This window comes from Lissotriton vulgaris, chromosome 2_1 (genome assembly GCF_964263255.1).
Source record: "Lissotriton vulgaris chromosome 2_1, aLisVul1.2, whole genome shotgun sequence".
Lineage (NCBI taxonomy): Eukaryota > Metazoa > Chordata > Amphibia > Caudata > Salamandridae > Lissotriton > Lissotriton vulgaris.
In genome coordinates, this window is record NC_141687.1 from 985,313,392 (window position 1) to 985,327,062 (window position 13,671).

The following is a 13,671-nucleotide window of genomic DNA, read 5'->3' on the forward strand; positions in this document are numbered from 1 at the left end:
CTAATGACCAAAACCGCTGCCTGCAGTACAGGGCTCATGCCCATCCAACGGAAGTTGCCAGCTTTAGATGCCACTTTTTAGCACTTATATTTATTTGCCAAATTAGTAATTATCACCTCTAGAACATATTTCACACTTAACAGACATTCTTTCATACATCCATTCCTTCTCCTTGATTTTGCTCAAGCGAAATTTAACACCAGCCTAAGCACCCACCACAAGTACCCACAAATTGGCAAATACTCTCATTTTTTTACGGAGCATGAAAAGATTATTACAGGGACAGAGTTACAAAATACAATTTAGAAACAGAGTCACTAATCCTCAATTGATTTTCACAAAATAGGATTTAGTTCTTGTTTCGACCCTGAAGGAAGGTGTTTGAGGGGGGATTCCTTTTTTTAATGTCATTTCGGGGGCGCCTGTCAAGTAAGCTAGGTTTGAAAATCAGCTGTCACTTACTGCTGAGATGGGATGAGGAATATAATTTTTAAAATGTAAATATGTTTATAATATTTATGATTTATTTGGCTATAGGCCAGATTATTTTCAACATATTATGTTTTAATACATTTCATAATGCCTTTTTCCTAACAAAAGGAAATTGTTTGATATTGTCTTCAATTATGTATGTTGCCACTTCTTAAGAAACCGGCTACTCTCCAAGTTGACTGGCTATCCAAAGGTATTTATGCTGATATTGACACAGTAAAATGTATAATGATGTGAGTTCTATTTTTAAACATTTCATTGATCTTAGTCCACATCTATCAGGATAGCACCCCAATATTTTTGAGAAAACATCCAATGTGTCAGATAGGTTTTTAATAGACACGAGAGAGAATTAGCATCACGTCATTACTGGGAATTGCATAGTCTGACTACGTGCAATTATAGTATTTGAACACATGGATTTTGTCCATATATGTCACGTCAATGTGGCTACTAGTTATTTAATTTAGCACACGGTACAGTCCACTATTCTCTCTTGTTTCTATTCAACTTATTGACCTTAGCTATTGGCGCATTCAGTTGGGTGCACATCTTTTTTACCTTTTGGAATGTACAACCAGTTTCCTAGTACCACATCCGTTAAAAGACATTTGAGAGGTAAAATTATGATGTAATGTGTGATATTAGTTGCCCTTCTAAGGCTGCACAACTAATCACCTTTGGTCTCCTTTGGGTAAACTGTAACAAGCGCCTTTGTGTAGTGGCTACACATAGGAATTACCCGCTCCCCCTGGCAAAACAGTAATGTGTGTGAAATTATATAGTGTGTGATTGCGCATTATAGAGTGATATAAAATAGGCCTTATGCCCAGTAATTAAACACACTAATGGTGTGTCTGCCAGCCTGGTGGTGAGCTTAAACAAAGCCTTAAAGAAATAGGTGAATGAGTTACTCCTAAACTGTGGAAGACAGCTTAAATCCGTGGTTCCCAAACTGTGCGCCGCGGCACCCCGGTGCGCCGCTATGAGGTGCCAGGGGCGCCGCGCTCACAATGTGGGAAAGTGCACTTAGTGTCAGCTTTAGTGCAAATTACGTGCCCCCTGCACCCCGTGCATAATCTGAGTACATAGTTTGGCCTGAGAGTACTGGCGCGTCTAATTGGATGCCTCGAAGAGCCTCCCCGCCGCCTCCTGATTAAAGAGTCTCCTGTAACGAGGGCGGGCTCGGACTGCCACAGCTACGCACCAGAAATGCAGAGAACAGGTCTGCCTGATAGACGGTGATCGAGTTTGCATCGAATGACTGTCGAACAGGGCAGTGGGTAAAACAAATGTTAAATGAAATGCAGTTGCCCTGAGGTAGGAAGGCCCACCGATGGCACTCATTGCTGAGAACAAAGTGTCAGGTTATCTCGGGAGACCATCATCTCGGGACCCGCCAGTGTCTCTTGCATTTTAGATTACAGGTCGCTTTAGAAAGTTCAAAGTTTCTTTTTTACAGCACTCACTCTCATGGGCATCCGCAGAAATGTTTCCAGGGGGGGGCAACATTTTAACTTCATCACCATCCTCCGACATGATTGAGCACAAGTATTAAATACATTTTAAAAAATCTAATAAGACAAAGAGCTTAAATAAACAAAGAAATCCATAGGGGGAAGAGAAAAATCTTGTGAGGCGCAACATCAGACAACCTGGCAAGTAATAAAACAGAGGGAAAACTAAAAATGACCGGAAAAAAACAAAAACATTCTAAATCAGGTTGATGCGGTTCTAGAGCATGGTTACTCACAAACTTTCTCTCAGGGGCCAAATTTACAGTGTGGTTTGTGGCTGAGGGCTGCACTGGTGGGGGCGGGGTCAGGGAGGGAGGGGGTGGGGCTAGAGCAACAAAAAAACTATGACCATGAGGTTGAACACAGGTCCCTGCAGCGGACGCCTTCATCTGCAGAGCCACCAGACCCAGCATACACACATCTTTCTTTCTCTCTCTCTCTCTGTCTCTCTGTCTCCCTTCCTCTCTCTCTGTCTCCTTCCCTCTCTCTCTGTCTCCCTCCCTCTCCCTCTCTCTCTCTGTCTCACTCCCTCCCTCTCTCTCCCTCTCTCTCTCCCTCTGTCTCTCTCCCTCCCTCTCTCTCCCTCTGTCTCTCTCCCTCTGTCTCTCTCCCTCTGCCTCTATCCCGCTCTCTCCTCCCTCTCTCTCCATCCCTCTCTCCATCCATCTCTCTGTCTCCCTCACTCTCTCTCCCTCTCTCTGTCTCTCTCCTTCTATCTCCCTCCCTCCCTCTTTCTCCCTCCCTCCCTCTCTCTCCCTCCCTCCCTCTCTATGCCTCCGTCTCTACCCCCCTTTCCATCCCTCTCTATCCCTCGCTTTCTCTCCCTCCCTCCCTCCCTCTTTCTCTCTCCCTCCTTCTGTCTGTCTGTCTCCCTCCCTCTGTCTGTCTGTCTCCCTCCCTCTGTCTGTCTCCCTCCCTCTGTCTGTCTGTCTGTCGACCTCCCTCTCTCTGTCTGTCGCCCTCCCTCTGTCTGTCACCCTCCCTCTGTCTGTCTCCCTCCCTCTGTCTCCCTCCCTCTCTCTGTCTCACAGTCTCTCTCCCTTTGTATCACTCCCTTTGTCTCACGCCCTCTGTCTGTCACCCTCTGTCTGTCTGTTGCCCTCTGCCTGTCTGTCGCCCTCTGTCTGTGTGTCGCCCTCTGTCTCCCTCCCTCCGTCTCCCTGTCTCTCTCTCTGTCTCACTCCCTCTGTCTCCCTCCTTCTGTCTCCCTCCCTCTCTACCCCTCCCTTTCCATCCCTCTCTATCCCTCCCTTTCTCTCCCTCCCTCTCTCTCCCTCCTTCTGTCTGTCTGTCTCCCTCCCTCTGTCTGTCTGTCTCCCTCCCTCTGTCTGTCGACCTCCCTCTGTCTGTCTGTCACCCTCCCTCTGTCTGTCGCCCTCCCTCTGTCTGTCGCCCTCCCTCTGTCTGTCTCACTCCCTCAGTCTCCCTCCCTCTGTCTCCCTCTTTCTCTCTGTCTCACACCCTTTGTCTCACTCCCTTTGTCTCCCTCCCTCTGTCTCCCTCCCTCTGTCTCCCTCTCTCTGTCTCCCTCCCTCTGTCTCCCTCCCTCTGTCTCCCTCCCTCTGTCTCCCTCGCTCTGTCTCCCTCGCTCTGTCTTCCTCTCTCTGTCTTCCTCTCTCTGTATTCCTCTCTCTGTCTTCCTCTCTCTGTCTTCCTCTCTCTGTGTTTCCCTCTCTCTCTGTCTCCCTCCCTCTGTCTGTCTCCCTCCCTCTGTCTGTCTCTCTCCCGGTCTGTCTCCCTCCCTTTATCGTCCCCCTCCCTCTGTCTGTTGCCCTCTGTCTCTCTCCCTCTGTCCCCAGCCCTATCTGTCCCCGCCCTATCTGTCTCCCTCTCTCTCTGTCTTCCTCTCTATCTGTCTCCCTCTGTCTGTCTCTGTCTCCGTCCCGCAGTCTCCCTCCCTCAGTCTCCCTCCCTCAGTTTCTGTCCCTCAGTCTCCGTCCCTCAGTCTCCGTCCCTCTGTCCCCCTCCCTCTCTGTCTCCCTCTCTCTCGGTCTCCCTCTCTCAGTCTCTCTCTCTCGGTCTCCCTCTCTTTCCCTCTCTCTCGGTCTCTCTACCTCTATCTGTCTCTGTCTGTTTCCCACCCTGTATCTCCCTCTATCTGTCTCTCTGTGCCCCCTTCCCTCTGTTGCCCCCTTCCCTCTGTCTGTCTCCTTCCTTCTGTCGCCCTCTGTCTCCCTGCCTCATTGTGCTAATCTATAATAATGTCCCCCCTCGCCTCTTTCACTATCTTCTCTCGTCAATTATTTCTCACTCTTTCCTCTCCCCTCTCCGTTTGTCTCTACACCCCACTCCGTCTCTTATTTTTCCTTTTGGCTCTGTCTCTCTCTTTTATCTCTCCTCTACTCTTACGTCTCCCTTAGCCTCAACATGGAGGGTTAGTTATATTTTTCCACTACAACATTGTCAAAATCGAATTTTCATTTTTTTCCATTTTAAGTCATATTGTTCTTTAAATGTAGTTATTTCAGTCCTTAGTGTTTTTTCCGGAGTATTTCCACTCTTAGCTGTATTAGCACTCTCCCCATTGCACAAATTCATAACAACGAAACTTTCAATTTCAATCCGGTCTGTCACTTCACAGTTTTTAAACTAAGAATGTTGGCACTAACCCCGCTCCCCAAAATACGCCCCCACCCACGCCCCTTAGCTTTGTATCGGATCATTGTGGCCTGCTGTGAGGGACTAAAGCTCACAGCCCCTGCTAATTGTGCTGCTTGAAAGCATCAGCAGCTCCCCAAGAACTCAACGTCATCTCCTGAGGCCTGGGATGGGGGGAGATGCTCCATGCTGTGTCTCCTCTGCCGGCCCATTGTCATACTGCCCATGACAATGGAACGGCTGCCTCTGTGACCTGCTGGGACTCACACTCGGGCTGTACTGTAGCAGCCTTTCAGGTGTCGCCCCAGCAGGAAAGTCGGCCCAGGTATGGGGGCCCATCCTCTAGACCCGGACCTGGATACAGGGGGGGCAAGCGCCCCCTCTTGCCCCCCCCCTGCGGACGCCCATGCTCACTCTTTGTAAGCGCTCCTTTTGTTGTGTTACGAAGACACAGGAATATATTATCAACGCAAGATGTACACTTCCTTACCGATAATTATTGCTAGTGGTGAAAGAAAACCACGTTCTTCATATGTGCGGAAGGGGAGCATGCTTCTGGCTAGTAAACGTGTAATTGCAGTCAAGAGCGCCCCCCACCACAATTTAGAACGGCAACAGTTCTTGTTTCTGGATCTAGTTCGGGCAATATGCAAACCCAGCGTCCACCCCTAACAAGGTAGTGTATGCTAATGCAAGGAACCATCCTGTGCCTAATTTTTTAAATATGCAGTGCTGGGGCCCATGTGTTTAGAAGTCCATGGCTAGTGCTACTGAAAGTCAGGGTACCAAATAGAAAGGCTGTGTAGTCTGTTTTACACTCGTATCACCAGCATTATTTTTACTGTAAATTTTACATGAAAAATAATGCTGGTGATACGGGAGTAAAACGGAGGTTGTGCCAAAGATCATCATGGTGCTTGATTAATAATTTGACTGTGAAAAGGCGGGTTCCAGGGAGCGAGTAAAAGTTTAAAAGCACAAATCGTACTTTGGCAGAAGAAGGACAATTCGTAAAGTAAACACTTTCCGCAAATGCCAGCATAGATTGTAATCTAGGCAAATCACTTAATCTCGCCAGTGCTGTTAAAAAATGAATGATTATAATACCTTCATTGCATCCCAATTACTTTAGGTATCTGACGGTAAGTACTCCTGAGGTCGTGCTTACATCCCCCGTGCCCACCGGTCAAAAAATGGTGGGGAGCCACGGCCAACAGCCAATTAGGTCAAGGGAGCCACGGGTCAAAAAAGTTTGGGAACCACTGGCATAAATGGTCGCAAGAATAACCCTGCTGGGGTTATGGGTTCGACAATGAAACCCATTGACCCCAGCTGCCTCATAATTCAAAAGACTCCTTTGGAACCATGAAAAACTGCACCCCATTTGTTGCTCTAGTTAGCCTTCCCTTGGCTCACCACTATGGTTTATGCGAAATGAAATTAGCTTTTTTCTAGGAAAAAACCAGGTATGTCCACAGGCTAAATCCTCGCCATTTTGCATAATGTGGAATTTCAAATGATTTTTACACAGTCCTACAAATATGCTACCACATTTGGTTTTCGAGAATCAATTTCATTAACATTTAAAATGCTGTGCAATGTATTCCTTTTGCAATGCTGAAATAATGTGTAGAATTACCATTGCCTGCAGAAACATTGCAGGATTAACACGTGAGGATCTTGAACTGGCATCCCTTCTCCCCATCCAGAAGAGATGCCAGTTCAAGATCCTCCTGCACGTCTACAAAGCTCTGCATGATCAAGGACTGGCCTATATCAACCAATGATTGAACCTCCACCTACCTGCAAGACACTTGAGCTCTTCCTTACTAGCCTGTGCGCACACCCCCTGCACCTGTCGCAGCTGGAGCGAGGGCCGCTTCATCTCGTACATCGCCACCAAGACCTGGATTGAACTACCCGATCAGCACTCTCCTTGGTTGACATCAGGAAGAAACTCAAAATATGGCTCTTCGACGGAGACGGTGCACCCACGGAACCCAGATACCCGTAAGTGTGACACTGCTGCGCTATACAACTGCTGTTCAATTATAGACACAATACACCCAGGAGCAAATATGCTCTGCCAATAGTTATTAATCAGCCGGGGTCTGTGCAGGTACCAGCGGTAGGGCCATGTAAGGGGGTGTTTTGAGGGACGATGCAGAGAGAAATTTAAATAAATAATTAATTTTTCCTCAGCATCATCCCTCGAAATACCCCCCTACGCGGTCCTACCACCACTGTTATCTTCACAGACCGCGGCTGTTAATAATTCATATTATCTACCCTACCATGTTTAAATAGAAGAAGCTAGCAAAGAGCTCCTGCAACACCAACCACTCTTCTTTCACTAACTGTCATTTAAGCAGCAAGTTACTCACGCTTCACACTGAGGTATCTGTTGAAGGTTTTACCCTTTTGGAAGACCTGCTCGGAGATTATGTTATTTTGGCAGCACTGCCCACTGTGAAAGCTGGATTGTAAAATAACCGAGAGAGAAACTAAACATTGGAGCACATTCCAAATCAAGAAATTCAAGTTATAGATGCAGTTGTGTATCTACAGTTAAACAAACATTACTCATAGTCGGTTATGGCTCATCACGTGTTTATTTTTCTACGAGGTAACTCTCAGCGTAAAGCCGGGTTCCGTAATAAGTGTACTGGTATTATCAGCCCTGTGTTAAGGGATGGTTCACACGGACGGGCATGCATGCCTCTTTTTCTAACATTGGAAAAATACATGTTAAGCTTTAACATTTTTTCCATTATAAAACATGGCTTCACGGCCCATAGTAGCTTTTTTGAGGTGACAAAAATTAAGTTCTAAAGTATAGCAATTTTTTCATAATGCGCTCACTAAGAAGTGTTGAGCACATTCTCAATTGACTTGCACGAGTATTAGATCTGTCATTTTAAATGCCCAAACAAAAATACATACAGCCCTGGCCTGTGTTTCTACGTGGCTGTTTATAAGCTAAATTGCAATTTTTGTTCCATATGTAAATGTACTAAAAATGTCCTCTGCAATCCTACATCTGGAATTTGACCTTTATACAGGCTGCACTGTTTGAGCTCAATCCCAAAAATGTACATAACAATCAAATATGGCAATTACATTTGTATAACTGTTTCCGATGTTAAGTAGGTCATATGTAGATTGGAGAAAATCAGCAGGTCTCAACTTCCCACAGGTAGAAATGCCAGCTGAAATTTTATAACCGGAAGAGTGGAATTTACAGCTGCATACAAATGTCACATTCTGTAACGGAGAGCAATTTGCCACCAGTGGTAAATACCACTTCTAAATGACGGTATTCATACACAAATTTTGAAGTAAAATTCCGTATAGCCCCTTAAAATGTTATCTAGAATAAAAGGAGTGAAGATTATTTTTGCACCAGGCACAATTATATATGACACCATCTTTGAGCCAATTGGTTTAAAGCACAAAGTGTAGGTAAGATCATCATGTCGTTTTTACCCTCTATAATCAGCAGATTTTGCTAGTACCTTTATTTTAATTATTATTTTAGATATAATGATTTCCTATTGTTGCAATAAACATATGTGCTCAAACAACAACAAAATATCCAATTACCTGATATGGATAGTTGTACCAACACTGTCTGGTATTCCATAGCCACGGAGTCTGGAAAAGACAGAAAGGAACATTTTAAAAGATGCCCACAGTATTTGTTTGACCATATGACCAAATGAAAACTTTAGGAAGCAATGTTTTCTTTGAAAATTGTCTAGTTTAGTATAGTTTATTGACAGTGAGAGGTTAAGAGGCAGTTTTTGAGTGTAGGGGGAGAATATATGTGACTTTCCAGAAGCATCAGCTATCCAGTTGAAACATTCCCTATAGATTGATACTGACTGTCAGCAGAATTTTAAAACATAAAACCATAGGGTCCTATTATGACTTTGGTGGTACTCCAGCGCTGCTGCTCCGTCACCTGGAGGACCGCCAAAGCCATGGTGTGCCAGCCCTCCAGATTACAAGTGTAATCAAGTTCGGACAGGTGCTGCTGCAGTGGTTTCACAGAGGTGGGCTGTTAGCTCATAGCGGACCCTAACATGTAGCCAGCAGCCGTGACCACTTCTGCAGCACGTTCCTGAATGGTGTGCCACGCATGCCACACTGTGCAGGAACTGGGGTGCAATAACAGGGGGACACAAATGTAACCCCTCACATGCACCCCCAGGCCTAAATTCAGCCGTGGCGCTGTAAGGATCCCCTTAGCTGCCTTTCCACCAGCCTTTTTATGGCGGATCACCGCCATGAAAAGGTTGATGAAAAGGCAAATTAGAATACGCTTGGTGGTGCCAGCAGCAGCACTGCCAGCACATTCATGTCGGTTGCAGACTGCCGGACCAGCAGGATCCTGTTGGGCCGGCGGTCTCCTGGCGGTCCGACCACCACATTCATAATACTGTTGGTGGGCCCATAGTGTGGCGGTGGTTGGACCGCCACCGCGAGTACGGCCGTCCTATCGACCACCGTACTCATAATCAGGCCCTAAGTATTTGTTAATGCACATGAGCTGACATCTTGTAGCAGCTATTTTAAATCTGATTGAAATTCTTATAAATATTATACATCACTTTCTCTTTCCTCCTTAATTCTATACCTCTCGTGGGATTGTGTTATTGCCTTGTGTTGCATATACATTGGAAAGCACATGTTATTCTTGATATCATGATATTTATAAGGCACATGCCTCTTTGCACCTTATGAAACCAAATACATAATTGCTATTTCCCAGTAAATATAAAGATTGACACACATTGAATATGATGCTCCTCCTTTATGAAAAGCAGCAACCTAACTGAGGAAAGAGTTACAATACAGATCAGGGCCTGCTTGTGCAAACCTTATAGCCTAAAGTGTTGGTAAGCCTTGTGGATTAAATGATTGAACTAGTGCTTCATCTGCATATCTACAGCCTTTGGCCAAAATCACAGGGATAGACATTGCGAGTTTTGTCCACAATGGCATCCCAGGAAGTGCCATGTCATTACCTTTGACTTAGATGGCACCACAGAAAGGGACATTACATGCTTCTTTGACGTGATGAGGAGACGGATATGACATAAAATTGAGATCATAACATCCTATGCCAAGTACAAAATTAATTTGAAGAAGTTCACTATTTTTCTGAAGCAGATTAAGATACTCTAGAATTGACATAATGTTCCCAGTTTTGTGAAATCCTGTCACAGAGAGTGCTAGAAGCCGGGTTCTCATATTACACCCCCCCTCCCCCGCCCCCCATGCATTTAACTGAGTGGGCATGGGCAATTCTCAGGTTTACATGTCCTCTAGAAATGTAAATGAGTAACTATCATTTGCAAGGATGTTTTCACCAAGTGGTACGGGGAGGTGGCAATAGTTGTCATTATCTGCCGGGGAAGGCTCATGTAGATGAGGAGGGTGATTTAAATCCATTATTGTACTGCAACTTCAGTCAATATGACTGTTCGCATCCATGGACAGCAATAGCTGCATTTCACTAGAAGCAAGGACAGAGGAGCATGCAGCACACCATATTCAGTGGTGAAAAACAGCCTTCATATACTGCTGCAGAGCTCCTTCTCTTACTCTGGGTGCCCAGCCAACAGAAAAGATGCTCCCTCTCCACTGCCACTTTGGTAGAATTCCAACAACTGCTTTGATGATGGAGAAAGCAAGACTAACCAATCACAGAAGAGAAGAGAAAAATAAACACATCACTATTTGGAGTTCTCCATACAGCGCTCCAGTTTGCATATCCCTAAATGAAGCATAAGGTGGAGGAGGCATACTTTCGGAGGGAACAGGATTTTTCTGGGCTTTGCACCCGGAGAGCGAATCCGAGGTGTGCAGCAGCACAGAGAGGCTGCTTAGAGCTACCAGCCAAGATGTGTTCACCACTGTCTTCACTATCGAGTTAAAGTTAGCTAACCATGATGGAAGAAAAATCTACAAAGGTTATAGGACGAGCCTGGGTTTACTGGTAGAGGTAACTAACACACCTTGAGAGACAAGGAGCTTGCAACCACACAATGCCTTAAGAGTTGGCCCCTACTTCTATTTTTGCCTACAAATAACGTATTCCAATTTGTAGTCCAGGTTCCAAAATTCCAATAAGGTGCTAATCTCATTTAGAACACAAAATTGAAAAACACCGCCTTAATTTTATAGCTATACATTTAAATTAGTTCTAGCTTCAATTTGCAATAAGAAAAACAAAGTACATTGTTTTAATTAAGAGTTGTTGTAAAAAGTACCCGATTGTAACTGTGTTATCACATTGCCCTTTTTCTTTTAGGCCTATCGTTATTTCTGGCAGGCCAAGTGAGCCATTTAGTTGTGCAGCCAGCCGACTGTCTGTTGTCTTTATTTTGTTTTAAATTTCTCTGCCTTTTTCACTCTGAGAATTGGAAAATAGAATTGGATGGATTTGGCGGGTGGCATTCCGCACTATTTTCTGAGGCCCTGGTTTCACAGGTCTCAAAGGTACTTAAGCTATTTGGGAATGTTAGACTGTTTACAATGAGGCATGCTTCAAAAGCAATGGCTAGAAACTAAGAGGCAGACTTGGAGGAGCACTGCACTTTAATAGACGTAGAGGAGCCTCCATGTAGGGTTTTGAGAACAACACATCGCTTTGAGATTCCACAAACTACAGAGTTGTAACGCAATGCAAATTGCTGGCAGTGGGGGTGGGCTCCGGTTTCTACGCAATCCTCTCCTTTTTTTGCATGGTCTGGGATGTGTCAGCTGCATTGCAACTTCTTGCTGCTACTTTTTAGTGCCTTATATGTTTATTTCTCCATGTAACAGGCTGATGGAGTATGTTGGCTTCACTGGCTTTCTTGTTGTCTCATAATGGTAGGCGTTTATGGAGGTTTCTGTGGGCACACTGGTTGTGTACTTTGTCTTTTCGGCTCCCAATGAATGTTAATTTGCATTGGGCTATTTTGGCTTTTGGGGTTCAGTTGTTCCTCCTTTGTGTCTTTTTGTTGCCCTTTCTAGCTGGGACCATGGTAAGCGAACAATGCTGGAGGCATCTGTTTTGAAAATAGGACTGGCTTGAGAAAGTGATGAGGAAGTCATATTTTATTTGCTCACTTGCAATCTTATTCCTCCAATACTACTTCCTTGTCCCAGTTCTTATGACCTTCAACCCCTCTCTGGTCTGTAGCAGACTTCTATGTGGGTCTAGTGGGTTGTTTTGGTCCTCAAACATGTTTCTTTTAGCAAGGCAGCGAGGTGCCTGTCTCCTCAACTCTTGAGCAAACCACTGCGCCACCGTTACGACGAAGGTTGTTGTCGGCCACCTACCAGATTATGACTTTTAAGTAGTCTGGCAGGCTGGTGGCGTGGCAGTGCCTTTTTCAGAGGCATTGGTCCCTTTGAAAAAGGCACCGCAATGGGACCACGCAACATGGTTCCTACATGGCATGGACCCGAAAGTCCACACTGTGCAGGAACCTATGTGAATGCATACAGGGGGCACATTTTTTGTCTCCCTGTGTGCATCTATATGCGGTGGAGGCACAGTGGGCCCTGTAGGACCCCTTTTGTTTCCTCTCCGCCAGGGTCTTCATGGAGGTGGAACCTCCATGAAAACTCTGGTGCAGAGGAAACTTGTAATATGCTTGGTGGAACCACAGAGGTACGACCAAGTATATTGCAGCCTTAAGACCACCACACCACCTCCAGGGAACAGCGGAGGAATGGCGGTCCCAGGGCGATCCGACTGCCCAAGTTGTAACCAGGTGGTTGGACCGCCACCACCGCATCACTCAAGTCTGGCGGTTTGTTTTGTTTTACTGGCACGTGTATTATGATTTTCAGAATACAACAGAGTCTACAAAGGCAAATCTAACGTAGGGGGAGATGCTGCCAAAATTGACAATTAAAAAGGTATCGAAAAAAGTAATATTTCATTATAGAAACAACATCTACATTAGATCCTCTCAAATCATTCTAAAATAAAATACAGCTTAATAAACACCATAAAAAAAACAAAGAGAATAAATTGTGCACCTATCCCAGTAAAATGTGATTATAATTTAATTAGGGTTAGCCTTTGCTAAATAGTTGAGTATACTGAGTGGATGATGAATTGCAGAAACACTTCATGTTTCTAAATTCACGTTTTCCTTTGCTTGCCATTGGGTTTGATAAAGTATGACAATTGATAGAATGAATTTCGTCATGTTGTAATTTAAACACATTGAACGGAAAAGTGCACATTTTATGCTGAATTATACATTATAATAAATGATAATATGTAGTAGGTAATCATATTTAGACATTTTAAGCACACAAATTAAAAAACATGATGTATTGACTTAGGTTAGGCTGACTACGGATGCCATAATGTTGACGTGTACGTTAGTGGTAAGAGGCTCGTTTTCACATTAAACAGTTATCTTGAACAAGCTATTTTTTCACTTCCACTGCAGTTATTTCTGTTAACAAGTGAATGGGCATTTGTTATGTATTAGACAACTGATAGTGATAGTCTCCCAGGAAGGAGAGGAGCTGGCAGGAAACATGACTCATTGAAAGACCTGTCTGAATCACAATATGTTTCCAGTGTAGCATTTCAAGGACTTGATTTTGTACTTAATTGTGAAATCGTGAGAAACTATAGAGATTTTCTGCTACCTGAGTTTGCTGAGGATTGACTGGATGTCGGGATCAATGACATAATATCAATCACACAAATATCGTGATACACAAATATTGTGCCAACAATATATATATATATATATTTTTTTTTTAAACCTTTATTGTGCAAGTAGAAGCATACAAATACGGGCCTACAACCAATCAGGCCGGCCACGACACATTATAAGCGCACAAAGTCAGCATTGGAATTCCCCAGCAGTTTCTCAGCAGTATATGAACAAGCAATCAACATTAAGAGGCCGAGTATAACAGCTAGGAGCAGGATCAAAGAAGGTTAATTTTATAATATAAAGGAAGTATAGCAGGAGCAGTAGCAACTTTTGACATCCGAAATCCTATGGTGGGCAGTTGGTAAAGCATCAATACAAAG

General features: G+C 44.5%; 1 protein-coding gene across 1 annotated transcript in view; it reads right to left on the minus strand.

Annotated features, from left to right (window-relative positions):
* The window catches only part of CERS6 (ceramide synthase 6), an 814,747-nt gene that overhangs the window by 344,881 nt on the left and 456,195 nt on the right, over positions 1-13,671 (minus strand). Inside the window, exon 5 of the mRNA XM_086956583.1 lies at positions 8,211-8,261. Within this exon, the coding sequence (XP_086812709.1) occupies positions 8,211-8,261 (51 nt within the window). The remainder of the gene's footprint in view (positions 1-8,210; positions 8,262-13,671) is intronic.